This window comes from Astyanax mexicanus, chromosome 7 (assembly GCF_023375975.1).
Source record: "Astyanax mexicanus isolate ESR-SI-001 chromosome 7, AstMex3_surface, whole genome shotgun sequence".
NCBI classification, from domain to species: Eukaryota; Metazoa; Chordata; class Actinopteri; order Characiformes; family Acestrorhamphidae; genus Astyanax; species Astyanax mexicanus.
Genome location: NC_064414.1, coordinates 47686275 through 47714218, shown reverse-complemented (window position 1 = coordinate 47714218; position 27944 = coordinate 47686275). Strand labels below are relative to the sequence as shown.

The 27944-nt window shown below is 39.8% G+C and overlaps 2 protein-coding genes across 9 annotated transcripts in view; one reads left to right on the top strand and one right to left on the bottom strand.

Annotated features, from left to right (window-relative positions):
- Nucleotides 1-27944, top strand: part of fam13a (family with sequence similarity 13 member A) — a 132289-nt gene that overhangs the window by 99459 nt on the left and 4886 nt on the right. For 3 of the 8 annotated variants that reach the window (XM_022684489.2, XM_015606992.3, XM_015606989.3), the window contains 10 exons: nt 3633-3744; nt 10134-10199; nt 11862-12078; nt 12946-13087; nt 13347-13428; nt 14739-14944; nt 15934-16017; nt 23830-23925; nt 26760-26846; nt 27405-27592. In XM_022684489.2, coding sequence (XP_022540210.2) covers nt 3633-3744; nt 10134-10199; nt 11862-12078; nt 12946-13087; nt 13347-13428; nt 14739-14944; nt 15934-16017; nt 23830-23925; nt 26760-26846; nt 27405-27592 — 1280 coding nt within the window. The remainder of the gene's footprint in view (nt 1-3632; nt 3745-10133; nt 10200-11861; nt 12079-12945; nt 13088-13346; nt 13429-14738; nt 14945-15933; nt 16018-23829; nt 23926-26759; nt 26847-27404; nt 27593-27944) is intronic. The other 5 variants (XM_015606990.3, XM_015606993.3, XM_015606994.3 and 2 more) reach the window with 5 other exon arrangements.
- Nucleotides 16602-20371, bottom strand: LOC125802905 (uncharacterized). Its single transcript, XM_049481149.1, has 2 exons — nt 20282-20371; nt 16602-17867 (listed from the first exon to the last, which is right to left on the bottom strand). Exon 2 carries the CDS (start codon nt 17848-17850, stop codon nt 16879-16881), a length of 972 nt encoding a protein of 323 aa, XP_049337106.1. The 5' UTR covers nt 17851-17867; nt 20282-20371; the 3' UTR covers nt 16602-16878.

Here is a 27944-nt window from a genome sequence, read left to right as displayed (position 1 = left end):
CCTAAGGTAACCTAAGGCTTTGGCTATCCTATAACTGACTTGTCACTGTCATGAAAAAACGTTGCATCTCCAACACAGCAGCTTTACAGGAGAGGGTAAGAACGTTCTCAATTTCTAAAATAAGTCAGTTTATAAAGATTTTATTCCATGTCATTTTGGAGCATTCCTATTGGTCCAACCATGATAATTAAGCTGTGTCCTTGCCCTGCTTCTGCATCTTGCTGGGAAGTCCAAAAGTCTCCCTCTTTCTCTTGTTTGGTTTGGCAAAATGAAGGAAAAACACTGTGGCAGTTTTAAGAACTACTGTGGCCTTTCGACACAAAGCTGCCAAATAGCGTGCTCTGCTTTAAATAGTGCGTTAGTAATAACATGGAGGCAGCTAATCTTCTCCTAATCATCCATCAGTGTTAGTGTGTGTGTGTGGGATGGAGTGCTTGAGTATCAATACTAATATTAATAATAATAGCAGCTGCAGTCAGAGGTTGTGCAGTGCTAATGCTAATAGAGCTGTTAGTGGAGCTTGTTGTCATGTAGTCAGTAATGCAAGAACGGGGGGGGGTGGGGGGGGGGGGTTATGAGGGTGTTACTTTAACCGAGAAGCCCAGCTCTGCTCTGCTGTGCTCTGCCCTGATCCAGAAATAACCAGAGTCCCACGCCTCAGCTCCGGAAGTGTGTGTGTGTGTGTGTGTGTGTGTGTGTGTGTGTGTGTGTGTGTGTGTGTGTGGGAGAACGGGTTGGGGATGCCTTGCCCTCTTTTGAAATGTTTGGAGTGAGAAAAAATGAGTCTAGCTACTTTCTATAAATGTTGTGTCTATTAAAACCTATAAACATGCTCATAATGCATTATAAACCTAGCTATAAATACTGTATGTACAAAAGTTTATTATGCATTATTTAATCATTGTGATTATAGTGCATCATCAGCTGTGTTTAGACAGATCCTCAACAAACTTGCTTCAACATAGCATGCTATAATTACTTTTAACCACTCATAAATTAGACTTATGTTAGTTATTAAGCTGTTATAATAGCTTATAGTCATTTATCGTTATAACATGTGATTGTACTTTTCTATCATGGTAATTATATATTAATAGAGATTTGAAGAGAACATATTATATGTGCATTATAATCACTAAAAGAGCATGTTTATAATTCCTTTTGAATGCATTATAATGTGTTATAATGAATATGTTTCTACAGTAAAATAGACATGACATTCATAGAAAGTGTTAATCATGTGAATCTAGCAGTTTCATAGTGAACAGACAAATAGAAATGCTTTAAAATAAATAAAATTATTATCATTTTAACACTAACTTCTGTTAAGAGTAACAAAGGGATTTCCTTTCTTCTGTAAAATTGCTTTTTTGTCATGTAAAGTCTTGGTGTATGGATTTGATTGCGTTCAGTGGCAAAAGCATTAGTGAGATCAGGGTAATTGATTATTGATGATCACTACCCCACCTCATCCTCAACTCTCCAACTCATTTATCATCAAAAGTACTGGATTGAGCTTCATCGTTCAATACTGGGATAGTAATACCAATAGAGCCCAAACCTGGAATTTGGATAATTTTTATCTGCTCCAGAGAGTCCTATTCTATTGGTAATATCTCTCTATAGAAATACACAAGATCTGAGTCAATTGTTATTAAAATGCAGAAGTGTAGAGTGTGTTAAAACTTGCTGACTGCAGAGGTGGATGTTGGTTGTCGATGTGGTATCGATGGGTGTCAGTATCGTTAGCAGTGTGCCATTGATACCAATGTACCACCTCTTGTTCACAGTTTAATGATGCTTTAATGGGCTTTAATGGCTTATCTTTGTTGATGGGTACTGTTTGTGTGTTTGTGTAAATTAGCGCTGGGTGGTATGGCCAAAAATTGCAGTATATCACTGTGTTTTTATTATAAATATATATTTATATATTTTTTGCTTGACTGGGCTTTAATATAGGTTTGTGACTGTACTGTTCAGTTCACTGTGCATTAATATTCTCCTTCAAGCTACAGTATTAATATATTTAAAAGAGCTATAGTTACTGCTCTTGAAGTTTTGTTTTTCATTTGTCTCTTTCTGAGTGAATAATTGTTGTTTTTCTATTTTACTCGGATAAAAGCACTCATATAGTGAGGAGCAGCAGCAGGAGCTCCTCAGATAAAGCACTGTTCTCATATCAATCTCAAATGTTTCTCCCGGTAGGACAGAGCAAGACGAGCATTTGACTCCAAAGATCTGAGCTAACGTACCGGATAAACCGTTGTACTGCCCCACACTAGTGTAAACATATTAAATCCTGGATCTGCATATGTTACAGGGATACAGATAAAATGTTATTTTAAGCTTTTTTATCTTAATCAGTGTGCCTTAATTGTTTTGTTCAGTTAATAAATAAATAAGAATATAAATAGCTGTTTATATGCAACTATTAACCAGAACGTGCTACATAGAACAGCAGGTCATCCATTTATAATTCATTTTGCTGATGCTTGAACTTTAAAAGTCTGTATCAATCTGACACAACCTTAACACTTCTTTTAAACGAAATAAGCTTTAAAATAAGCTTTTTTTTTAATTATTAAAAGTGTTAAAAGTCAAATGATCATGCTTAAAGAACTCAAACACTCTCATTCCTATACCCTACACCAGTAAACACACTGCTGACATAACAAAAACACACACATCACTCACATTATTTTGAGTGTATGCTGTTTCAGAACAGATTTGTTACCGGAGTGAATCGTAATGTTCCTTAGTTTTCCGTCCGACAGCATTTTATTTATTTTTTGCTCACATCAGCCCGATACTGATATACCAGCTGTACATCAAAACAACAGCTTCTAGCAACAAAATCTGAAACAAAATCCAGACTTTTCTTAAAGAAACAGAAAGAGAGAGAATGTAGAGAGAGAGACGTCTACAACGCAGGAATGTCCTGAGGATGTAAAATGAATGAAAAAGAAGAAGAGTAAATCTGCCCTGCTGCCTCATGTTTGTGTGTGTGTGTGTGTGTGTCTGTCTGTCTGCAATAAGAGAAGTTGCAGTTGGGCTGCATGTGTGTTCTACGTGCTCTGGCTGTTCTTTCTTTTTTTCACCCCTCCCCTCCTCTTTCTCCCTCCCTCGCTCCCTGCCTGCCTGCCTGCCTTTCCTCTATCTTCATGCCCCTCCCTTCTCTCTCTCTCTCTCTCTCTTTCTCTCTCTCTCTTTACCTCCCTGCCTCAATCATTCCCTCTGCTACAAACAAACCAGAGAGGCACACTGGAGCAACTCAGCAAGGGTGTGTTTTATGTGTGTATGTGTGTATATGTGTGCATGCTTGTGTGTGTGTATGTGTGTGTACACACACCCTCCCTCCCTTCAAACAAGGAGCAGATGGGAGAAAAATATTTCTCTCTCTCTCTCTCTCTCTCTCCTTTTTTTCACCCTTCACATACACAGACACCTCCAAGCCAATCAGATTGCAGGGGTTTGGCCCCTTAAGCCACACCCCTCCCCTCCTCCCACACTGCCCTGGGGTAGGCTAGGGCAGGAGGAGGCAGAGCACAGCTCAACTTAAGGAGAGCACAGCTCCTGCTGCGCTTTATTCTGCAAGCGCTCATCCCTCGTTCTTTTTTCCCCCACATATTCAGACCCCCACCATGAAGATCCAGGAGGCTCTCAGCGGCCCGGACCCTTCGGACGGCTGCGAGGACGTCCCTCGCCTGGACCTGTCCACTCTTACGGAGGACAGCAACTGGGGAGGTGAGGGACTGCCTGCCTGGGTGTATCTCTCTGTAGATCTCTCTCTCTCTCTTTCTCTCTGTCTATCTCTCTCTCTATCTGGCTGCTGGATACCAGTTGAATCCAGTTGCACCCTATGTAGTGCATGTGCTTGGAATACATATAGGAATTATTATATGTAATGCACTTATACTAGGCTAGGTTCATGCTGTATATAATTTAATAATGCCTACTGCACCCAAATACTGAGTGTATATGACCAGTTAACATATATACTCAATATAGTGCACTTTCATAGATTATATAGAGGAAATAATAAAATAATATCGCCTAATGCCTAAATATGTAGGTTCCTAAATGCTTAAGTGTACTCTATACGAAGCACTATTATGTATATATATATATTGGTCTATACTCTATACTACAAATATGCTGTGGTGTGGTGTGTTAAAGAACGCCTACTACACACACAAACACATGTTGACTCCATGCTCCCTATGTAGTCCTATGTAGTGCATGTGCATTGATTATAAATGTGGATGTTCCACATAGTTAGCTTACAGTATATAAGGCTAATATATATATATATATATATATATATATATATATATATATATATATATATATATATATATATATATATATATATATATATATATATGATTAATAATAAGATAATGCACTATAATGCAACTACACAGACAAAACAAAACACTAACTCATGGAGACCAATTGAGTCCATGCACCCTATATAGTGCATGTGTGAATGGAATACATATAGGAAATATTATATATAGTGCTTATACTAGGCTAGGCTCATGCTGTATATAACTTAATAATGCCTACTGCACCCAAATACTGAGGAGACAAGATAAAATATATTAATATATACCCCATATAGTGCACTTTTATAGATTATATAGAGAAATAAATAATAAAATAATAACACCTAATGGCTAAATATGTAGGTGCCTAAATCCCTAAAGTGCACTATGTATAAAATAGGGATTTACCAATGACTCTACATTAGTCTACATTATGTATTTATATTAGTCTATACTCTATACTATAAATATGCTGTGTGTGGTGTGTTAAAGAATGCCTACTATACACACAAACACATGTTGACTCCATGCTTCCTATGAAGTCCTGTGTAGTGCATGTGCATTGATTATATATGTAGTTGTTCCACATAGTTTACTTACAGTAAATGGGGCTAAAATCAAATTATATGTGATTAAAAATAAGATAATGCCTACAACTACACCCACAAAACAAAAAACTATCTCACGGAGTCCATGCATCCTATATAGTATGTGTGTATATAGATTACATATAGGAAATATTATATGCACTTTGGGAGTTTCCCTTGCTTTGATTCCCTGCTCTACATAGTGAACTTGTAATAGGCTAGGCTAAATATATTTGTAATTTAATAATGATGCCTACCGCACCCAGATACTGGCTTATATACAGGAAATAGTGATGCCTAACACATAGATAGTGTGCTATATGTTCAATAAGGAGTTCTATGTAATTTGTCTGCTCTATGTAGTGCACTTATAATATGCTAGGCCCATGCAGTGATACCCAATGCATAAATATTGTACTATATGTTTAATAGGGGGTTATTTTTGATTCCTTGCTCTACATAATGCACTTATAATAGGCTAGACTCATGCCTACTACACCCAAATACTGGCTTATATACAGGGAATAGTGATGCCTAATACCTAAATAGTTTTCTATATGTTTAATAAGGAGTTATATTTGATTCACAGCTCTACATAGTGCACTTATATTAGTCTAGGCTAATGCTATATGTTTTTCAGTAATAATAATGCAAAACATAAACTACACCCAAATACTTAAGTTCTCAAATTCTTAAGGCACGTTGACTCCATGCACTCTGCAACAAATATACTGCATCTACGTAGGATTTATATATTTATATTTATATATAACAAATAAAATATGTCTAGGATCTAAATATTGCACTATATGTGCAATTAGGAGTTTACACGCCACATAATGACCCTAAATGAAGCTAAGCTCATGCTGTATGTTTTTTAATAATACCTACTGTACACCAAAACACTGGCTCCTAAACATAAGTTGATATCTATCTACATAGATTATATAAAGACAATACTGCCCAGTGCCTAAATAGTGCACAATATGAGTGCTATATAAAGCTATATATAAGTATTATGGTGTATGTGATTAAAAAAGGGCTACTATACATGCAAACATTGCACTGTACTAGTCTAGCCTCTCTCTTTCTCTCTCTCTCTCTCTTCTCTTTTTTCTTCCTCCCTCCCTCAGCACATGGGTGGCAGCTGCAAGCCTGCTGCTCCCACTTTTGTTGTGATCTCACGGTTGGCCACAACCAGAACCAGATCCTATTAAGTTGCTTTAGGCAAAGATTTGGAGGATTGTGTTTTTGTTTCCTGGTGAATACTGTAAAAATACTGTACTAGAGTACAGTACAATGCAGAATATACAGTGCCTATGCTTACATTGCATACGGAGTAGCTGCAGCTGCTTGTTGCTGTAGGTTAACTAGTGACAGCTTGTTGCATTGCAGGTCAGTGTCTGGCTGTGTGAGCCTGTGTTTACAGTGCTGAAGGCTGAAGGCTGTGCTGTTGATGGCTCTGATTTGGGGGAAGGAGTCTGCATTAGAGACCCTGTGGGCATTTTAATGAGATTGGACTAGTATCATGTGAGGTCGGTCTGGCTGCCTGGCTGCTTGTTTTGCTTCTCTCTCAGGGCAGTCAGAGGCTGTACATGGCTGTATTTGACACTTGGAGGATTTTGTGGATCTGTAGCTTGTTGTTAAAGAGAATATCTGGTTTAATTGATAGCATTCCTTTCTTGTAGTAGAACATTTGTGTTATATTTGATATATATTTGATAATAAGATTGTAATAATACACATAGGAAGACATTAAAAAAGGTCCTCTGTTTTCCACAGATTACCTCAAAAATGTTTTTTTATGAGATTGTGGTCAGTATAGAGATTAATGTTCTCATTTTTATGCTAGAATATATTAAATTTGATTAGATTATCTGTTATTTGATGCACATAATGTAGTAATAAACACAATAGGACATTAAAGAAGGTCCTGCTTTAAAAATAGAGAAGAAAATAGCATTGTATATTATGTTTTTTTATATTTTGGAAATTGTTATTTATTTAATATTGTGTCCAGATTACATGATGAATGGACCCAATATATATATATATATATATATATATATATATATATATATATATATATATATATATAAATGCTTTAAAATGGCTTGGAATTAAAACTAATAATCAACAAATTAACACTGGCCAAAACCAAAAAAACAAATGTATTTTTGTCTTGTTTTCAGAGAGGAAAAATTTATCAAAATACAAAAAAAAAAAATTACATCCTACAAGGTTTTATTTTGATTGTGTCATCATAAAAAATATTGTGCAGTGTTTTTCTTTTTTAAAGAATATTATTGTTTATTCGTCTGAACTCCCAGAAAGAAACATAATGCGGTTTTCAGCCAGATAATTAAATGCATCCCTACTGTTTACATTGACTTCCTTTTTTTTCCTTTGTTTCTACACACTTTTTTTTTGTTTTACTCCTACATCCTCCCTGTCCCTCCGTGTGAGTGTACTCTAAACCCTGCTTAAGCTGCTTGTGTTTTCACTGGGTCTGGAGTTTGTTTAGCGGTAGCAGCAGCAGTAGGGAGAAGCAGCTTCCTGGTTTTATGATCACTGTGGAAACAGAGCGGCGAAATCCGTCCAAATTAAACTCGGCAGTGCAGACTGTTGCTATGGGCGTACAATGGCTTCTAGATCTGAGAACGTGAAGAAATATAGTCAGCTTCCTTCCTCCTTCCATTCCAGCTCTTTTCCTACAGTATTGCCAGAAGCAGGCTTGAAGGAACATGCAAACACACGCACACACACACACACACACACACATATATATATATATATATATATATATATATATATATATATATATATATATATATATATCCACTGCACTACACTACACCATGACCTTGGTAAAAAAAAAAAGTGAAGTGAACCAAACCTAGGTGAATAATCCACCACCATAATTTTTCATGTCCTGCTTCAGCAAGCCTTCCCGAGGCAGAGCCGAGCCCACCCCACATTAATTGCCTTCCAGATCTGACCCAACTGGGAGGGTTGCCAGGTTGAGTCACATTTACCCTTTAACTTAATGGAGCTGATAATGCCTGGCTCAAGGGCTGGCAGCCGGAGCTACTTGCTATATTTGTTTTATGAGCTTTTTTACCAAACCGCAGAATGCTGTAGCATACAGATGGGTTTTTTCGAAAGCTGTCTTTACTGAAAATACAGGGAACGTTGCCACACTGAGAGACTTCTCTGGAATTGCAGTGCAGAGACTTGAATGAATGTTTAATGTGACATAGTTCTGCCTCGCAGTGCTTGGAGGTGCTCTAGGTTGAGATATTCTGGCTGAATGTCAAGACCAAGCCTTTTTGTTAACCCTTATAAGTCAGAGTTAAAAGTTAAAAGTAGAGTAAATGTTAAAATTGAGCTTTAAAGAAAACTAAAAAAGACTAAAATAATACTAAAAAAGATTCTTATATTAAGACGAGGCAGAAATTAGAGTATTGCTGAAACCAAAAAAGAGTGAAAAAAAGAGAAGTAGGACAATAGGTCCATGATCAAAAGATGGTAAATACCACGGGCCTTATTCTCACTCATTAGCTTTGAAGTGGGGCATTAGGGGGGGAAATGGGAACACATGGGGGCTTTTCTTTCATGCTGAAGGCAGAGGACCCCTGGAGAGACGCTGTGCAGACAGCAGATGAGTTGTGAGGCTGCTAAAGTGGACAACTGGGGTGGAGGGAGGGCGGGAGATGGGCTAAACCTTTGTCCTAGTGTGGCCAGAGCCAAAGCAGCTTTAGTAAGCCCGTCGGACAGTGCCAAAATATACAAGCAATCGTTTATATTTCATCTGCTGAGCTGAGTCAGAAAGCATTCTCATTTACACCATTCTCATTTTTCACCTTGTGCTGCCCATAAGTATTATTGGTTATATTGGTGTTATTGGTATCGTATTGAACATTTACAAATTACAATTTTTAAATTCTGCCTTTTGTATCTTTATTTTTTTTTAAATATGTTCGCTGTTTACACAATTAAGCTTGACATTATGTTCGCCTCCTTATTTTTACACCCATTAATCACTGATGATGATCATCACCACTCTCAGCACTGCAGTGACTGCAGCTGTAGGTAGGAGCGTCTAATAGAGTGGATGCAGGAATTAGAAAAGGTCAAATTCTGTTCTTTATAATGGAGAAAAGTTTAGCGATCTGGATTTTCACATGTTGGGAACTTTTTAAAAAGGACATAGTTTCAGACACAGCTATGTTTTCTCAAGTCTTCTTCAAGTACATGGCAAAATTGAACACCAGTGGATGTGTGCTGTAGTGTGAATAGTGTACACGTTGAGAAAGGTACTGTAACGGTATAGTTATCCTTTATTTACGTTCTTCTCTGTTATCACTCAAGAAACCTTAACTTAAGCTTCTGCGTCTGACTTTACTTTATTACATTACATTACATTACATTTGGCAGACGCTTTTGTCCAAAGCGACTTACAATAGTGAAGTACAAAAATAATAGAAGTTAAAGGTAAAAACATCTTTAGATAGGGCCTAAAGGAGGTCAAAGGGAAATAAGAGGATAGAGGAGTGAAGGAAGGGAAGACGGAAATGAGGTTAGAAGTAGTTAGTGTGTTAGAGGTGTTAGAAGTGTTAGGTTAGAAGGTGGAGCAGCTACTGTATGTAGGAGTGTCTAATATAGTGGAAGACAGTGATAAATCACAGTGTTTAAAAACTCCAGCAGCACTGCTGTATCTGACTGCAATGACCCACCACCCAAATAATAATAATAATAGCTGCTCTGTGGTGGTTTTCTCTCCTGTGGGGTCCTGAGCATTGAAGAACAGGGTGAAAGGAGTGTAATAATGAAGTATGCAGAAAAAACAGATATAGGAATGCAGTCTGTAATTATAGAAATACAAAGTGCTCCTATATTATCAAAAAAATTGAAAGAAAATAGAAATAAATAGGACAATAGGTTTAGAAACAAGGACATGGTCATAATATTATGCTTGATCTGTGTATATGCATGCAGTAAATAGAGAATTCTAAGTCTTGATAAAAAAAAAGAGTATATCTTTAAATTTTCATTTGTTGCAGTTTCATTTGTATGTTTATCAAATTAATAAAACATGTTTTATTACCAAATCGCCAAGAATACCTTTATAGCAAAAATACACTGAAATATTGTGCATTTTTTTCCTCACCTTAATTTTTTTTCATATATTTCCACTCTCTGTTTCTGCTTCCACTAGATTCACCCTTCTTTAGTGCCTCTTTCCTTGATTTCAAAAGCATTTTCCAGCAGAGTTACTATGAGGGTAAGTGAGCCCCTCCTGGACTGAGCCCCCCCCTCCTCCCACCCCTCTGCAGTGGCCTTTCCCTGCTGCATGGCAACCCCACAAACTCCCTGCATCTAACACGGCTGCCATCAACCCCCCGACAGAATGATGTGGGCTTAATTTAAGCTAACAATGGCATCGAGCTGTTCGTTCACTTTTTATGACTTTTCAGGAAAAGGCCATCCTCAAACAGCTAACATATGCTGGAGTAAATGAATCTGCCACAACACAAAGAGCTTCAAACAGAGAGCAGAGATTAAACACACATCCCAAATGTTAACGCAGCTTTTAATGCTCTAAACACAGCTTTTACTAGTCATTTGATACACGCAAAGGAAAGGAAACGCCCCGAAGAACCTGCGGGAATGATCTAAATCTCACACTTACCTTTGTGTAATGTGAAATGTGATCCTCGGCTCAACACAAGTGGGTGTTTGTTTATGTGTGCGCTTGCTTTGAAATGACCTTGCCTCCTTGCTGCAGTCTTGGCAGTGCAGCAGGTTGTGTCTTGGCAACTGATTTACTGTATCTGGAATGAGTCTGCACTCATGCCAGACCAAAAAAGATGCTCCAAAATAGGGCTGTGCAATAAATTGTGTTTTTATCACTATTGCGATATGAGTTATGATAAGAGAACACTCACAGATGGAACTAGTTCTTATCCTGGACTAAATGAGTGCATCCGTGCATCCAAGTGCTGCAAAGCCTTTAAAGAGTTAATTTAAGGTTTTTATTTATGGCTTTCCACATTGATATCGGGATATCAAACAGTGTTTTTACACATTGCTATTCTTTTTCCACTCATACAGCTAATGGTTCTTTGGGCCATGCCATAGAAAAGACAAAAAAATAATGTCGCTTCCATAAACAACAGTTAATGTTTAAGTCTGTTATCAGTAGGAATTTGTTTTGAAGTCTAAAATCTTTCAGTACCATGTCAAATTATGTTGTCTATAATAGAGCTTTGTTTAGGGATCTGGATTTTAAAATGAAGGGAACATTAAAAAGGGCATAGCTTCAGACACAGCTACTATTTTCTCAATTCTTCTTCGAGTACACGAGTACATGGCAAAACTGCAACATCAATGGATGTGTGATGTAATGTGAATAGTTTACTCTTTGTCTGAAAAGTGTACTAAACATGTACATTTGTCTGTTATCACTCAAGAAACTTGATTTAACTTGAGTTAACTCAAGCTGTTGATCAGCTATTATTAACGTGAGAAATTAACTTGTGTACAAACACAAGGACTCTAATATTTTAAAAGAGCAATGATTAAACCCCCTCTTTTTATTTGGAGCACAAATAAACTTCAGTACCTGTTTGACCATGAACGTGTGCCAGGTTCCAAAGGTCACGTATCTGAGCATGAGGCTGTGTGTGTTTTGTGTCTGCTGTGTCAGCTTGGGGAACGCTATAATCAATATTCACCCCTTTGAACCTGTGACCAGAGTGTATGATGCTTGGACCCATTTTTTTCCCTTGTATTGTTATTTAGATCACACTAATGCTAAAACTTTAAATTAGTTAAATGAAGCTTAAAAATGAAACTGTCTTGTATTATTTATTTTTTTTGTACAAGCATTGAGCTATACGGTTGTGTAACTATGTGTATGTATATGTATTGCTCCTGTTAACAGAACCAGTACCAGCCTACTCGTCATGGCAGAGGGAGAGTATGGACCGTGAGGAAGCTCGGCTCTCGCCCCACGCCGGGGGTAGACTGATCCAGCAGCTGCTGGAAGAAGATTCGGATCCAATGCTCTCCCCTCGCTTCTACGCCTATGGCAAATCCCAACAGTACCTGGAGGACACGGAGGTTCCCCCATCTCCACCCAACGCACATTCTTTCATCAGGTGAGAGAGAGAGCACTGCATAGATCGTCATTAAAATGTCATTAAAACAGATCAGAAACAGGCTTATTGTTTTAGTATTTTCTTAACCTGGAGGCTTAGTATTCAACTATTAAGCTTAAGTCTTAAGATTTAAGATCAGGGTTTGTAATTGCTGAACATAAAATAAAAAAGGCTTTAATTTCTTCTCCTTCTGGCTGTGTTTACGTAAACATAATCCCATCTCTTGCAGTGTGAAAAAAGCAAATCAATAATTTTGAGTATATGTATGTATAAATGCTCATCCCCAAATTCTAAATATTACAGTAACTGCTCAATCAAATGAACAGGATAAACATGCAGTGAAGAACATTGGTAAATTTAAATTGTGTGAAACTGACAACAATAAATCCATAATTCTTGCTATTTACTTACTTAGGAGTATTTTGTTCTCAGTAGCATAGTCGCTGTAAAGTGCGAAGAATAGTTTTGCAATATTTAATTATTACATTAATTTACCACAGTTGAAAGGCACTGGAAAAACTTGAGAATTGGCCTTGAAAAGTGCTTGAATTTTACCTTGTAAAAGGTGTATGAACCCTGTAAGATTTAAAAGAGTGAGATAAGTTATATACTATGCATTGTTAATTATTCAATTGTAAAACCCATCCATTTTTAGTTTTGCCTTTGTGTGGTTTGGAGGCCTCCGATCTAAAGCAACAGCTCGATCCAGCCCAAAAGCTTTGGTACATTTATTATGCATGCTTTCTATTCAGAAGGGCTATCAGAATATGGCTTTGATGCCCATTGTGTTAATGCTTTTGAGGTTAAGTGGCTGTAAGAGTTTAAGAGCAATGGTTTCATTGTTCTTTTTTCTTTTTCTCGGCTCAGCCGGCGGAGGAGTTCTTCACTGGGTTCCTGTGACGATGACCGCGAGGAGCTCACCTCCGCCCAGCTGTCGAAAAAGATCCACAACCTCAAGAGGAAGATCCGCAAGTACGAGGAGAAGTTCGAGGATGAACGCAAATACAGGGTCAGTAGGAAATTACACTAATGTTCCATGATATTTAGCATGTGACGCAACACAAATGCATGAAATGATTAAATAAAAAATAAAAAAAAACTCTTGCCTGAAACAATAAAAAATAGAGAGATATTTAAAAAGATATGTACGCTAATCTTGAGGCAGAATCAAAATGGAAGCCAGGAATGTCATTGCAAAATGGCCCCTGGTGAGTTTATTTCCTGCTCTGTGATACAACAATAATGGGTGCTGTGTTTTTCCTCTCCAGCCCTCACACAGTGACAAAGCTGCCAACCCCGAGGTCCTGAGGTGGATGAATGAACTGGCCAAGCTGCGCAAAGACCTAAAAGGTATGCCTGAAACGCCTAAAGCACAGAGAAAAAAGGAAAAAAGTGATTAGAGCGATTAGCGTCTTGTAAGTCACGCTAATCCAACACTCATGACGTTTTTTGTTTAAGAAGCTAGAAAGAAAAAAGGAAATGCGCACGCTAAGATAAACGCTAACACAAACGCCTTTCAGAGTCTCAGATGTCATTAGCTACATATCAGAGTCTTTACAGCCGTAAACTCCAACAATCACTCAGTCCAGGATAATGATTTTTAGGGTTTTTGAGTTTTTTTGGGGGTATTTTGAGAAAAATAATCAGTAAAAACAGCAGGATTATACCCTTAAACTCTAAAGATGTCAATTCCATCATACACTGTATGGACAAAAGTATTGGGATGTCTGTTAATTTATTACTCCTTTCAAAATCAGGGGTATTAAAAAATAATGTAATTTATTCCTCTTCTACTGTATTCTTTGTTGGATAAAAGCTTTCTACACTGCCTGGCCAAAGAAAAAGTCACACACTCTAATATTTGGTTGGACCTCCTTTAGCTTTGATTGCAGCACACACTCACTGTGACATTGTTTCGATAAGCTTCTGCAATGTCACAAGATTTATTTCAATCCAGTGTTGCTGGATTAATTTTTCACCAATATCTTGCAGCAGCATTGATGATGGTAGAGTCTGACCACTGCACGAAGCAGCTCTTCTCCATCCAGCACATCCCAAAGATTCTCAATGAGGTTAAGATCTGGACTCTGTGGTGAACTCTCTCTCAATCCATGTGTGAAAATGATGATCTCATGCTCCCTGAACCCTGAACTCTTTCACAATTCCAGTCACATGAATCCTGACATTGTCATCTTGGAATATGTCAGTGTTCATCAGGGAAGAAAAAAATGATCCATTGATGGAATAACCTGGTCTATATTCAGTATATTCAGGTAGTCAGCTGACCTCATTCTTTCAGCACATACTGTTGCTGAACCTAAACCTGCAGACCAACTGCAGCATCAACCAACCCCACATCATTTACTTACTTAAATCCAGGTGGAGACTTTTGCTTTTTTGGCCAGGCAGTGTACTAGTCAGGGATACGAGCATTAGTGAGGAAAGGATGTATAATCATTGGCACTTCTCCTCATCACATCATTGTCTCAATTCATCCAGTATTGGATAGAGCTGGTGCTAAATACTGGAGGCTTTAAACCCCTCTACCCACACCTGGCATTAGGCAGCTAACTGTTACTATAAATTTTAGTCTTAGATGCATCTTGAAACCCAACGAAATCTTCACCGTTGTCCTCCCCCACTCCTTTTATCTCTCACAGAACACAAACTGATGAAGTCAGAGGAGGACCTGAGCCCTCTGCCCAGGCAGCGCAGCAACACACTGCCCAAGAGTTTCGGATCGCAGCTGGAGAAGAAAGCCCCCGAGGCCAAAGCCCCCAAGCCCCCTGTGGAAAGCACACTGGAGTCAGTGATGAGCAAACTGCAGGAGAAACGCTCAGAGGTGGGACGGCCTGAAGACATCAAGGTACTATACAGATTATTAGGATATAATAATAGTGCTATATTGTGAAATAATGCAATTTAGTTTAATATAATTACTGTTCACAATCATTTAGTGCACTTTTAGAAAAACTAAAATACTGCACAGGTATAAATAGTCCAAATGTACCTTTTAAAAGTAAATAAATTGAGAAAACAGGGGCTCCGAGCGCCCAATGGGCTAAGCGCTTCTACTATGATCAGGAGATCGTTGGTTCGAATCCTGTTCATGTAGCTTGCCATCAGCTGCCAGAGCCTCAAAAAGAGGACAATTGGCCTTGCTCTCTCTGGGTGGGTAGATGGCGCTCTTTCCCCTTTATCACACCAAAGGGTGATGTTGATTACATTACATTGTTGATGAGCACAGGGCGTCTGTGAGCTGATGTATAGGAACCGAGTCGCTGCACTTTCCTCCGAGTCCTCAGAGGATTGGTCGTGTAAAATAGGGAGAAAATGGAAAAAAAAAGAAAAAGAAAAAGAAAAGAAATCAGGAAAACAACTGCAAGGGAATATAGTAGGTATTTGGGCAATTTTACAGGTTTCTTTAATGGAACTAAATAGACAAACAAATTATCAATATCCTGTCCCATGTGACCTCCTAACCACCCTACAATAATATATCTTAATTAAATAAGTTTATTATAAAATAATAAACCTAAATAAATCACATTTGGACATTTAGAGCTGTTTTTTAATCAAGCTTACATGGTTTAGTACACTCTGCAATGTCCCAGCTATTCCCTCGACACACACAGACCCAAAAAACAGATTATTAATACTAGTTAATGCTTCTATATTAAGAAACAACCCAAATACATATTTATGTGAATGTGAATATTAGAATTCACCAGCTTCTCCAGCTTCTTTTCTTCTAATCATTATGCTGTTTTAATCATAGAGACCTTTCCCAGACCACTAAGCTTCAGATTATGATCAGGAATTCTGTTTGGTAACCGGAATGCCTCTGTATTTCAGGATATGACCCGGGAACAGATTGCTTCAGAGAAAGTCGCTCTACAGAAAGCCCTGCTGTATTACGAGAGCATCCACGGGAGACCGGTGAGTGTGTCTGGGAGTTTGTGTAACTATGATGTGGCAGAATTGTTGATCGTTCTGTTTTTTTTTTTTTTGGGTAAATTAGGTGGTTCCTAAGGTGTTGCCAAGTAGTTGCTAGGTGGCAGCTGTAATATGTCAGGTGGTTGTAAGAATGTTGCTAAGTAATTGCTAGACAGCTGCTATGATATTCCAGGTGTTTGCAAGTTGTTTCTAGGCTATGGTTGCTATGTTGCTATGGTATTGTGATAGTCCAGGTGGTTGCTAAGGTGTTCCTAAGTAGTTGCTAGGCAGCTGCTATAATATTTCATTAGCACAAGCTCTGCAGTGCTCAGAACCCTGCCCATCTTCACTATCTATGCTTCACTGTCTCCCACTTTCTACTCGGTTTACACTGTGTCCTGCGCTCAAGGCCGTTCAGGGGGTTATAAAAAGCCTTCAGGCATTTTGGCCAGTGTTAAAGCCAGTAGAGAACTTTATCTCAACCAAAGCCATATATTACTGATGAAACGCCAGGTAGAGAGGAGTGACGCGAGCCGAGTTAAAAATACAGGCAGGTTTATTATAAGAAAGGTTAACAAGTTCTGCTAACAGAAAACAAACAATAATCTCACCGATGACCAGAGACGTAGTCAAAGATACAGTCCAAGTTCTAAACCGGAAAACAGTCCAACCATATACCAAATCCAACAAGGGCAAAACAAAAGACATAAACCGAAAATCCAAACACAGAGTCGTAACGAGAAGGCAAAAACAGTAATCCAGAAAACGCTTAGTACGCAACATGAGTTGGCAATACCTCGCGGTGTTTCCTTACAAATGGATGCCTTAAATACAGAATCTAGATAAGAATGAACCGGAAGTAATTTAGTAAACAGGTGAATCAGAGCGTCGGAGCGTAACGTGATTGGGTGAATGTGAAGGGTTATTATTGATGTCATAATCTGGGGAATTCTGGGAAATAGAGTCCGGTAGTGTGGAAGGAGAGCCAGGCTGCGTAACAGTACCCCCCTCCAAAGAGTCCGAAGGTAACAAAGGATGAGGACGACACAAGGAAACAACCCCATCACCCCCAGTGGCAACCTGGACAGGCTGTCCAGAAGCGGGAACGGGATGGACGGAGACCCTGGACCTGGGACGACCCCTTCTGGAGCCGCGGACGGAACTGAGGGAATGGACCGAGTCCGAACCACGACGTCTACCCCTTCGTGGAACCGGAGACCTTCTCCGAGGGCGACCTCTGGGACGTGGTGCAGGACGGGACGGATGAGACCGATGAAAGTCCTCCATCATCAAAGGGTCCAGAACATCAGTTGCCGGCACCCAGCTTCTCTCCTCCGGTCCGTAACCCCTCCAGTCCACAAGATACTCCAGGGTCCCCCTTCTCCGCCTGGAGTCCAATAATCGTTCCACTGCATAAACTGGACCACCTTCCATAGCCACTGGAGGAGGAGGAGGTGCCCCAAGCGAAGTCTCATCCAATGGACCAGGGATAACCGGCTTTAGCAGAGAAACATGAAAAGAAGGGCATACACGATAATGAGACGGTAAGTCGAGACGATAAGTGACCTCATTAATTCTTTTGATAATCTTAAAGGGACCAATATACTTAGCTGAGAGCTTCTTATGCATATCTGGCTGCCGGAAATCCCTGGTCGATAACCAAACCCGATCCCCGGGAGAATAGAGGGGGGTCTCGCGGCGCAGGCGATCTGCCTGCTGTTTCTGTCGCTGTAGAACAGTCTCAATGCGCCTATGAGTCTCCTCCCACACCTCCTCGCTCCGACGCATCCAATCGTCAACTGCGGGAATATCAGAGGGTTCGGCTGTCCAGGGCATGATGGGTGGTTGGTAGCCTAAAAAACATTGAAAAGGTGTCATCTTGGTGGTGGAACTAATTAGAGAGTTCTGAGCTAATTCGGCCCAAGGAAGGAATTTAGCCCAGTCATGGGTGTTGTTAGAACAGTAAATTCTTAAAAATTTCCCTAGTTCCTGGTTCATTCTTTCACATTGACCATTGCTCTGTGGGTGATAACCAGAGGATAGACTAACGGATACACCCAATCTGTTCATAAAAGCAGACCAAACCTGGGAAACAAACTGAGGACCTCGGTCAGAGACTATATCTTCTGGGATTCCGAACACACGAAACACTTGGTTAAATAACGCTTCTGCAGTTTCTAAGGCAGTAGGCATCTTACAGAAAGGAATGAACCTAACACCGCGAGAGAAACGGTCTATGACTGTCATGATCACTGTCTGCCCCATAGATTCAGGGAGATCCGTAACAAAATCAACAGCTAAGTGAGACCAGGGCCTAGCAGGAACGGGCAGCGGTACTAATTTACCAGCAGGTAGAGTACGGGGAGTCTTACTCTGAGCACACACAGTACAGGAAGATACAAAGCGGTGGATGTCTGACCGCATATTTTCCCACCAGAAACGATTCTCTAGCAATTGGTAAGTGCGGGTCTCCCCTGGGTGCCCCGAAGTGAGTGAGGTGTGGGCCCATGTTATGAGTCTATCTCTACATTGCAATGGTACAAAAGTCCTGTCTGGAGGGCACTGTACAGGAGGAGGTGAAGTGGAATTAATTTGATCAATCTCATCCGAGATCTCCCATCGAATAGGGGCTAAAACAATACCTGGTTTTAATATAGCAGAGGGTTCTGAAGTTTCTGCACTGTCATCCTCATAAATACGTGAAAGTGCATCAGCCTTTGTATTTCTAGAACCAGGTCGATAAGTAATAACAAAATCAAAACGCGCGAAGAAAATTGACCAACGAGCCTGACGTGAGTTCATGCTTTTCATAGACCTTAAGTACTCCAAATTCCTATGATCAGTTATCACTACAAAAGGATGTAATGCTCCTTCTAGCCAGTGTCTCCACTCCTCTAAAGCTAATTTAATCGCCAAAAGTTCACGATCACCTATTCCATAATTACGTTCAGCAGGAGAGAGTTTGTGGGAAAAATAGGCCACTGGGTGCATCTTGCTGGGAGAGCCAAAGTTCTGGGACAGAACTGCACCCACTCCTACACTGGACGCATCAACCTCAACTATAAAGGGTTCTTTGGGATCCGGATGTTTTAGAAGAGGAGCTGAAGTGAACAACTCCTTGAGAGAGCAGAACGCATCTGATGCTTCACTTGACCATACCAATTTTTTGGCATTGCGTTTCAACAGGTTTGTGAGCGGGGCGGCGACTGAACTGTAATTACGAATAAATCTTCTGTAAAAATTGGCAAAACCAAGAAATCTTTGTAGATCCTTAACAGATTTGGGAAGAGGCCAATTAACTACTGCCAGAACCTTTTTATCATCCATGGTAATACCTTTAGCACTAATTACATAGCCTAAGAAAGAAATGGTGGACAAATGGAATTCACATTTTTCTGCTTTGATGAAAAGTTGATTTTGGAGGAGTCGGTTCAATACTGCACGTACATGGGAGACATGAGTATGCAAATCCGATGAATAGATCAAAATGTCGTCAATATATGCTATTACAAATCTCCCCAACATGTCACGTAGTACATCATTAATGAAAGATTGGAACACGGAAGGGGCATTCTTGAGACCAAACGGCATAACTAAGTATTCATAGTGCCCCCTAGTGGTAGTAAAGGCAGTTTTCCACTCATCCCCCTCTCTGATCCTTACCAAGTTATACGCACTACGCAGGTCTAATTTAGTGAAAATGGAAGCCCCACGTAACTGTTCAAGAGCTACAGGTACTAAAGGAAGTGGGTATGGATACGTCTTCGTAACTGCATTGAGCTGACGATAATCTATACATGGACGAAGACCTCCGTCCTTCTTCTTAACAAAAAAGAAGGATGCAGCCACTGGAGAGGTAGATGGACGAATATACCCCTGAGCTAAGGCCTCTTGCACATACTCCTCCATAGCATTCTCCTCAGTCCGAGTTAACGGGTAGATGCGTGATTTCGGTGGTATCTGATTATCAGTAAGCTCAATAGCACAATCATACGAACGGTGTGGTGGGAGTTGAGACGCACGCGATTTACTAAATACTTCAGCTAGATCTGAATAATTTGGAGGAATATGTGCAAGTGACTCCAAACCAGGACTTTCTACAGTAGTAGATTGGATCAATAATTTAGGGCCAATAATACAGTGATCATGACAGTATGGTGACCATGAGATTATTTCACAATTTGACCAAGAAATCAGAGGATTGTGTCTTTTCAACCATGGAAGTCCCAAAATAATCTGATAAGTTGTGTCCCTCATCACAAAAAACCTGATCTCCTCTGAGTGCAAAGCGCTGACGTTCAGCTTGACTGATGTGGTGGTGTGGGATACGGCTCCTTGTCCAACTGGGGTCCCATCCACCGCTGACAGTCTCATTGGGTTCTCCAGGCATTCTAACGGGATCTGGAGTCTTCTGGCCAGCTGCTCATTAATGAAGTTCCCCTCGGCTCCGGAATCTATCAGGGCTGGAAAAACAAAGGAAGAGGACTGGCAGAACAGTATAACTGATATAATAAAAGATCTTGAATACATGTCAGAGCTAGGTCGGCTTACCCTTTTAGCGTGTGGAACCCCTTCCACACGCTTTCCCGAGTCAGAAGCAGGTGGCTCATATGGACGGTCCGGGTTGCCATGGTAACCATGGGAGAGCCCACCGTAGGACGAGCCTGAAGTAACTTGACGTTGAACTCGGGAAGGGCAAAGTTGACAATTTCTCAACACATGGCCTGCTCTGCCACAATAGAAACAAAGTCCAGCCTGAATTCTCCGCATTCTTTCCTCCTTTGATAAACGGGTAGCGTCCACTTGCATGGGTTCCTCCTCTCTGAGTGTGTCCCGTGGAGTAAATCCAGAAGCACGAGGTGTAGGAAAACGCAGAGTAGACAAAGTAGCTCTACGACCAGGTACCGCGTTCTGTTTTAGCTGATCAAGTCTGATGGCTAGTGATATAAGTTCGTCCAAGGGAAGTCCATCATCCTTGCATGCTAATTCGGCTAACACTTCACTTCTGAGCCCGTTACGAAACATAACCCGTAAAGCGGGTTCGTTCCAACCACTACCAGCAGCCAAAGTACGAAATTCTAAAGCATAATCTGAAACTGAACGATTTCCCTGGCGTAACTTTACTAATAACTCCCCCTGAGATTGTCCGTGATGAGGATGATCAAAAACCAGTTTAAACTCCTTAAGAAAATGCTCGTATGTGCTACCCTCGATGCTAGGCCAGATAGCAGTAGCCCAATCCAAAGCTTTGCCGGTAAGGCGCGATATAAAAAACGAAATGCGCGCTGCATCGACATTAACCGGCGAGTTAACAAAAAATAATGACATTTGCAAGAGAAAACCTCTGCACAAATCGGGGGAACCGTCATATTTATCGGGTTTGCTTACCGGAAAAGCGGCTGCCGAGGGAGCGCTAGCAGGAGAGCTAACCGGGGCCTGGTTAGCGGAGGCTAGGCTAGCTGGAGCAGCTACCCTTAGCTGGGCTAGCTGAGTAGCGATATCCTGAAGGCTAGTGGTGATTAGAGCTAGCTGAGAGTGCTGCTCTGACTGCTGGGTCGTGAGAGCAGTAACCGTGTTAGCAAGGCTCTCAAACAGCTGGCTATGCTGTTCGAGAACCCTCCCTTGATTACCGACTGCCTGCTGGAGGTTATTAAACTCGGCCATCACGCTAGGCGAGGTATTCTGAAACGCCAGGTAGAGAGGAGTGACGCGAGCCGAGTTAAAAATACAGGCAGGTTTATTATAAGAAAGGTTAACAAGTTCTGCTAACAGAAAACAAACAATAATCTCACCGATGACCAGAGACGTAGTCAAAGATACAGTCCAAGTTCTAAACCGGAAAACAGTCCAACCATATACCAAATCCAACAAGGGCAAAACAAAAGACATAAACCGAAAATCCAAACACAGAGTCGTAACGAGAAGGCAAAAACAGTAATCCAGAAAACGCTTAGTACGCAACATGAGTTGGCAATACCTCGCGGTGTTTCCTTACAAATGGATGCCTTAAATACAGAATCTAGATAAGAATGAACCGGAAGTAATTTAGTAAACAGGTGAATCAGAGCGTCGGAGCGTAACGTGATTGGGTGAATGTGAAGGGTTATTATTGATGTCATAATCTGGGGAATTCTGGGAAATAGAGTCCGGTAGTGTGGAAGGAGAGCCAGGCTGCGTAACAACTGAGCCCAGCTTCTAATTGGACTGTGGTAATATCTTCTTCAGTTATCGGTTGCCAGGATGAAACAATGGAACACAGCTGCTCTTGTTTTTATCCTCCATAATTCTTCTTTGTTTACGAGATGACCCAAGATTTCACAGCTACTGAGTCACATCCAGCAGAATAAAAACTCCCACTGGATTTATAGAGAGAAAATGTAGGTCACCTGCGAGCGTCGAGCTGTGCTGCAGTGTCCATCTGACTGAGAGAGAGAGAGGGGGGGGGGGAGAGAGAAAGAGAGAGAAAGAGAAAGAGTGATAGAGTGAGAGCAAGAGAAAGAGAGAGAAAAAAGAGTGACCAAGAGAGAGAGAAAGAGAGAGAGAGAGAAAGAGAGAGAGGGAGAAAGAGAGAGAGAGAGAGAGAGAGAGAGAGAGAGTGAAAGTGTAAGAAAGTAAAAGAGTGAGAGTGCAAGAGAGGGTTACTAAGAAAGAGTGAGAAAGCAAGAGAGAGTAAGAGAACGAGCGAGAGAGAGAGAGAGAGAGACTGAGAGTGAAAGAGAGTAAAAGAGTGACCAAGAGAGAGAGAAAGAAAGAGAGGGGGAGAGAGAGAGAAAGAGAGACTGAGAGAGAGAAAGTATAAGAAAGTAAAAGAGTGAGAGAGCAAGAGAGAGTTACTGAGAAAGAGTGAGAAAGCGAGAGAGAGAGAGTAAGAGAATGAGGGAGAGAGAGACTGAGAGAGTGAAAGAGAGAGAGTAAAAAAGTGAGAAAGAGAGGGAGAGAAAGTGTAAGCGAGAGTGAGAGAGTGAAAGAGAGCAAAAGAGTGAGAGAGATAGAGAGAAAGTGTGAGTAAAAGAATGAGAGAAAGAGTAAAACAGAGAGAAGGGAGAGTGTGAGAGAGAGAAAGAGAGAGTTACTGAGAAAGAACTAGAGAGAGATTGAGAGAACAAGCGAGAGAGAGACTGAGAGAGTGAAAGAGAGAGAGAGTAAAAGAGTGAGAAAGAGGGAGAGAAAGTGTAAGCGAGAGTCAGAGAGTGAAAGAGAGAGAGTAAAAGAGTGAGAGAGATAGAGATAAATAGTGAGTAAAAGAATGAGAGAAAGAGTAAAACAGAGAAAAGGGAGAGGGAGAGAGAGAGTGTGAGAGAGTGTGAGAGAGAGAGAGAGAGAGAGAGAGAGCACCCCCCAGCTAATATAGAACCTTATAAGAACATTTAGCAATGTTTTCAAAAAGGTTTCAGGAAGGTTAGCCTGTAAGGTTAAAACAGAAATAATGTTGCAGGAATGTTCTGAAAACGTTTCACTTAACAATGGTTTGCATCAAAACATTATTAGAACGTTTCTCACATAATGTTCCTAGTATGCTAGATGCATACTAACATTTTCGAAATGTTAAAAAGTAACATTCCCAAAACTGTGATGTTACAGCAACATTACAAGAATGTTTAAAAACCCAAAATAAAAACATCTAACAACATCTAGAAGACTTGACAGATTAAACGTTCTGAGGATGTTAACTGTAAAATTTAGAAAACCTTTTACTAATCACAGATTGTCAGCTGGCCCAGTCTATTACTGTTCTAATAGGGTTTTTCTTCCTCTCCTCCCTCTGTTCCCTCTCTTCTCTTTCCTTCCCTTCCTCCCACTCTTTCTCTTTTCAAGGTCACCAAGACTGAGAGGCAGATCATGAAGCCGCTCTATGACAGATATCGTCTAGTCAAACAAATCCTCTGCAGAGTGTCCACCATCCCCGTCATTGTAAGTACACTCTCTTCCTCCTCCTCATCCTCACTTTTCTGTTGACTGCTCTGTCCATCCATTTCCAGCTTCATACTGCATCTCTTATAGTTATAATAATAATAAAAAATAATAATAATAATAGAATTGTATATTGTGAAAGCCCCTTTCAAGGTATCTTTTAGTACACTGTACAATAGAACAGTAAATAAATTACACTCACAGAAGAAGAATTATTATTATAATACTATACAGCCGCAGTGCATTACAGCCTTAGCCAGCACTCCTGCCACTCTCACTGTCCTTCATAAGTTCTTCATAAGCTCTGACAGATCTGAGTCATTCTCAGGAATGGGTGCCCTTTACTGAAGATGAAAAAACGACAAAACCTTTTCATCCAGTCACATTTAGAAATGTTATGAGGTTGAAGGATTTGTGCTAAAATGGAAAATTCCACATCTTTCTGTGCTTCTTTCACATTAGATTATCCTGCATTTGACACTGCGCCAAATATATTTATGTAAAAACCTTAACCTTAAACCTTAAAGTATTATTTTTTTATTCTTTTTAAAGGAGGGTAAATGGCAGTGTTACAGGTTTAAAGTGTTTAAAAAAAAAAATTAAAATGTTGATTAAAGTGCAATATCAATTAGGGCATGCCAGAATGCAGATATTTGTCAGGAAACACTTGCTGTAAACAAATATATATATATATATATTTATGTACATTATTATTTAAATTACTATAAAACGTGAGTAATTGTTGTAAATTGTTCTAATTGGTAATAAACAGTAGTAATACCTAAATTAGTACCTACTACCTAATATTAATTAAGGGCCATCACATCCTGAGAATTGCTTATTATAGTATCTATCTATCTATCTATCTATCTATCTATCTATCTATCTATCTATCTGTCTGTCTGTCTGTCTGTCTGTCTGTCTGTCTGTCTGTCTGTCTGTCTGTCTATGATATGGTAACATGGTTATATGTAAGTATTACATGCAGCATTAGCATTAGCTTAGCTGCTGTGTAGCTGTTAATAGGGAGTATCAGTAGCAGGGTTAGCATTAGCATTAGCTCCCACCTCTCTGTTGGGGTGTGTTGGTAGTGTTGTGTAGCTGTTCTAAGCCCAGCTTTATCAGCTCTGTAGATCCTCTCCACTCTTAAAGCTCAGGAGTAACATGGCAGGAACATGTTCATCAGCATGCTCACCCAGTCATTCTTAAACATCTGTAATCCTGATGCTGCAGAGAATCTCCTGCCTTGAGGATTAGCCTGCTTATCTTTGTATCTGTGTATCTTCAGGAGTTAATATTTCATCACAGCGTAGGGAAGAGCTCCGTCCTGTTTCTCAGTTATTATAATTTCACTTTAGATTGGAACGTGTCCATCTGTGAATGCATGTCTGTAAATCTCCCGGTTACATACCGTGTAATCTGTCTTATATAGATGCATGTTCATTACATAATACCCTGAGTACATCCTGATTATGCAGATTGGAGCTGCATTTTCCAACATACACTCAGCAGCAAAGCAAGAGTTGGAAAGATAGTTGCATCCAGAAGGAAGGGTCGGGTTGCTGTTCGGAGGGAAGATAAAAGTTACCATAAGCAATTAATTATTATAAAATGGTGCTCATATTTATAGAGCTACACGTCCAATAGCATCCCAAACATCTTCAATCAGGGAAAGGTCTGGTGAAGCATCTGGTGATTACAACAAACTGATTCTTACAACATTTTTGTTTATCATTTTTAAACGTTCTATAAATGTCACTTCAGCATTTATTAAGTGTCAGTGTTTTAGTTTTTAGTTTTTGGAATCTTACTTTTAACATTTCCATAATGTCAGTATTCTTCTAGCTTGGATCATTAAGGGAGAAAGGGTTCTAATAAAAGTGTTATGGAAACCATTTTTTTACATCACACATTGAAAGAACGTTTCTGGAACTTTATTCCTGTAACATTACAGACTAACTTTGGGAAAACCTTTTTAAAACATTGCTAAACGTTCTTGTAACATTGTCTATCTAGCTGGGTCTGTGTTTTCGTTAAGGCAAGCTCTTGAGACGGCAGCAGTATGTGGACAAGCATTGTCCATACCTCAATTCATTCCTTCTGGCTGCAACTATTATATACTATAATGCTATGTATATACAGCTCTGGGAAAAATAAAAGATCACTTAAAATGATGAGTTTCTTTGATTTTACCAAAACCAAAAACCTCTGGAATATAATCAAGAGGAAGATGGATGATCACAAGCCATCAAACCAAACTGAACTGCTTGAGTTTTTGCACCAGGAGTAAAGCAGCATAAAGTTATCCAAAAGCAGTGTGTAAGACTGGTGGAGGAAAACATGCCAAGATGCATAAAAAAACTGTGATTAAAAACCAACCAGGATTATTCCACCAAATATGGATTTCTGAACTCTTAAAACTTTATGAATATGAACTTGTTTTTACTGCATTATTTGAGGTCTGAAAGTTCTGTATCTTTTTTGTTATTTCTTATTTTCTGCAAATAAATGCTCTAAATGACGATATTTCTAATTGAAATTTGGGAGAAATGTTGTCATACTCAAACATAAACCTATAAATAGCAAAATCAGAGAAACTGATTCAGAACTGAAGTGCTCTCTTAATGTTTTTTTTCCCCAGAGCTGTATATATATTGTGCATTACTTTAAAGTTATCAGAACTTGATAAAATGGCACTTATTGTAGCGCTACACTGCCCTGTGTCAGAACAGCTGATCCAGGACCAGTTTAAAGGTCTTCACTGAGTAGTTTAGCTGGATTAAGGAATCCTGAGGTCACTGTTGTTGAGTGGTAATTTCCCTATGAACCCTCAGCAGGGCTCTCCCTCCAGCAAGCGCAGAGGCCCTCAGCTGCAGCCCATAATCGAAGGGGTTCCTGCTCTCTTCTTCGACCACAACAAGGTGAAGAGCTGCTACTCAACCAATCAGAAACCTGACTGCCCTGCCTATTCCCCCGCCCACCCCCCCTCCTCCTCCAATTAACCAGTCCCAATCACAGCCTGGTTGTTGATTTCTGGGCGTTTCCTGTTGTGGATTTTTGTATTCTGAATCAGTAGCTGAGCTTGGAGTGTTGTGTGATTTCACTCATTCGCTGATGAATGTGAGGCTCTGATCAAACTCATGCAGGTGCATGTTCTTCTTTTATTTCTTTTGGTTCATTTATTTGATTTGATTGTTTTTTTTTTTTGGTTAGAAAAAAGCTACCTGTTGTATTGCTACACTATCCTGGGCATGTGCAAACGGGTGTAGAGCTCAACTTTGATCACACCAGCCAATCAGTAAAGAGGAAATACTCTAGTTGTAGGTCAGAGTCTGAAACCTAAGCTCTGATTAAATCAATAAAGCCTTGATCCTGTGACTCCTGCATGGAGGTGGAGTCTACCTGAAGATCCTGAGATTAACAAGCGCTCGTCCTAATCTAACACTAACTAATGAGGCGTGCTGGTTCTGTGTGTTCAGGAGGAAGAGGATGGTTCAGATGAAGATGACAACAGGTCGCAGTTGACGGAGCGTCCGGAGCTGAGCATGCTGGGATTTCTGGACCACCTGGATGATGAGGTGGATGGTTTTATCTCACCGGTGGACGAGCTGTCGCCCTCAAAGAACACCAACGACATGAGGCTGTCCAACCTGCACGCCGCCACCATGTAAGACCCTGCTTCAATCCTGCTACTGTCCTGCTACAGTCCTGCAAAAGCTCAAATATACAAGACTAAACTCACAGTAGTTACTGAATAATAAATTATAGATACTGAATAAATCATAGTAGTTACTAAATAATTAATTTTAGGTACTGAATAAACCATAGCAGTTACTGAATAATCAATAAAAGATACCAAATAAATCATAGTAATTACAGAATAATCAGTTTTAAATACTTAATAAATCATAGTAGTTATGGAATAATCAATTACAGCTACTGAATAATTCATAGTAGTTACTGAATAATCAATTATAGATACTGAAAAAATCATACTAGTTTTTGTTGCACCAGGAGTA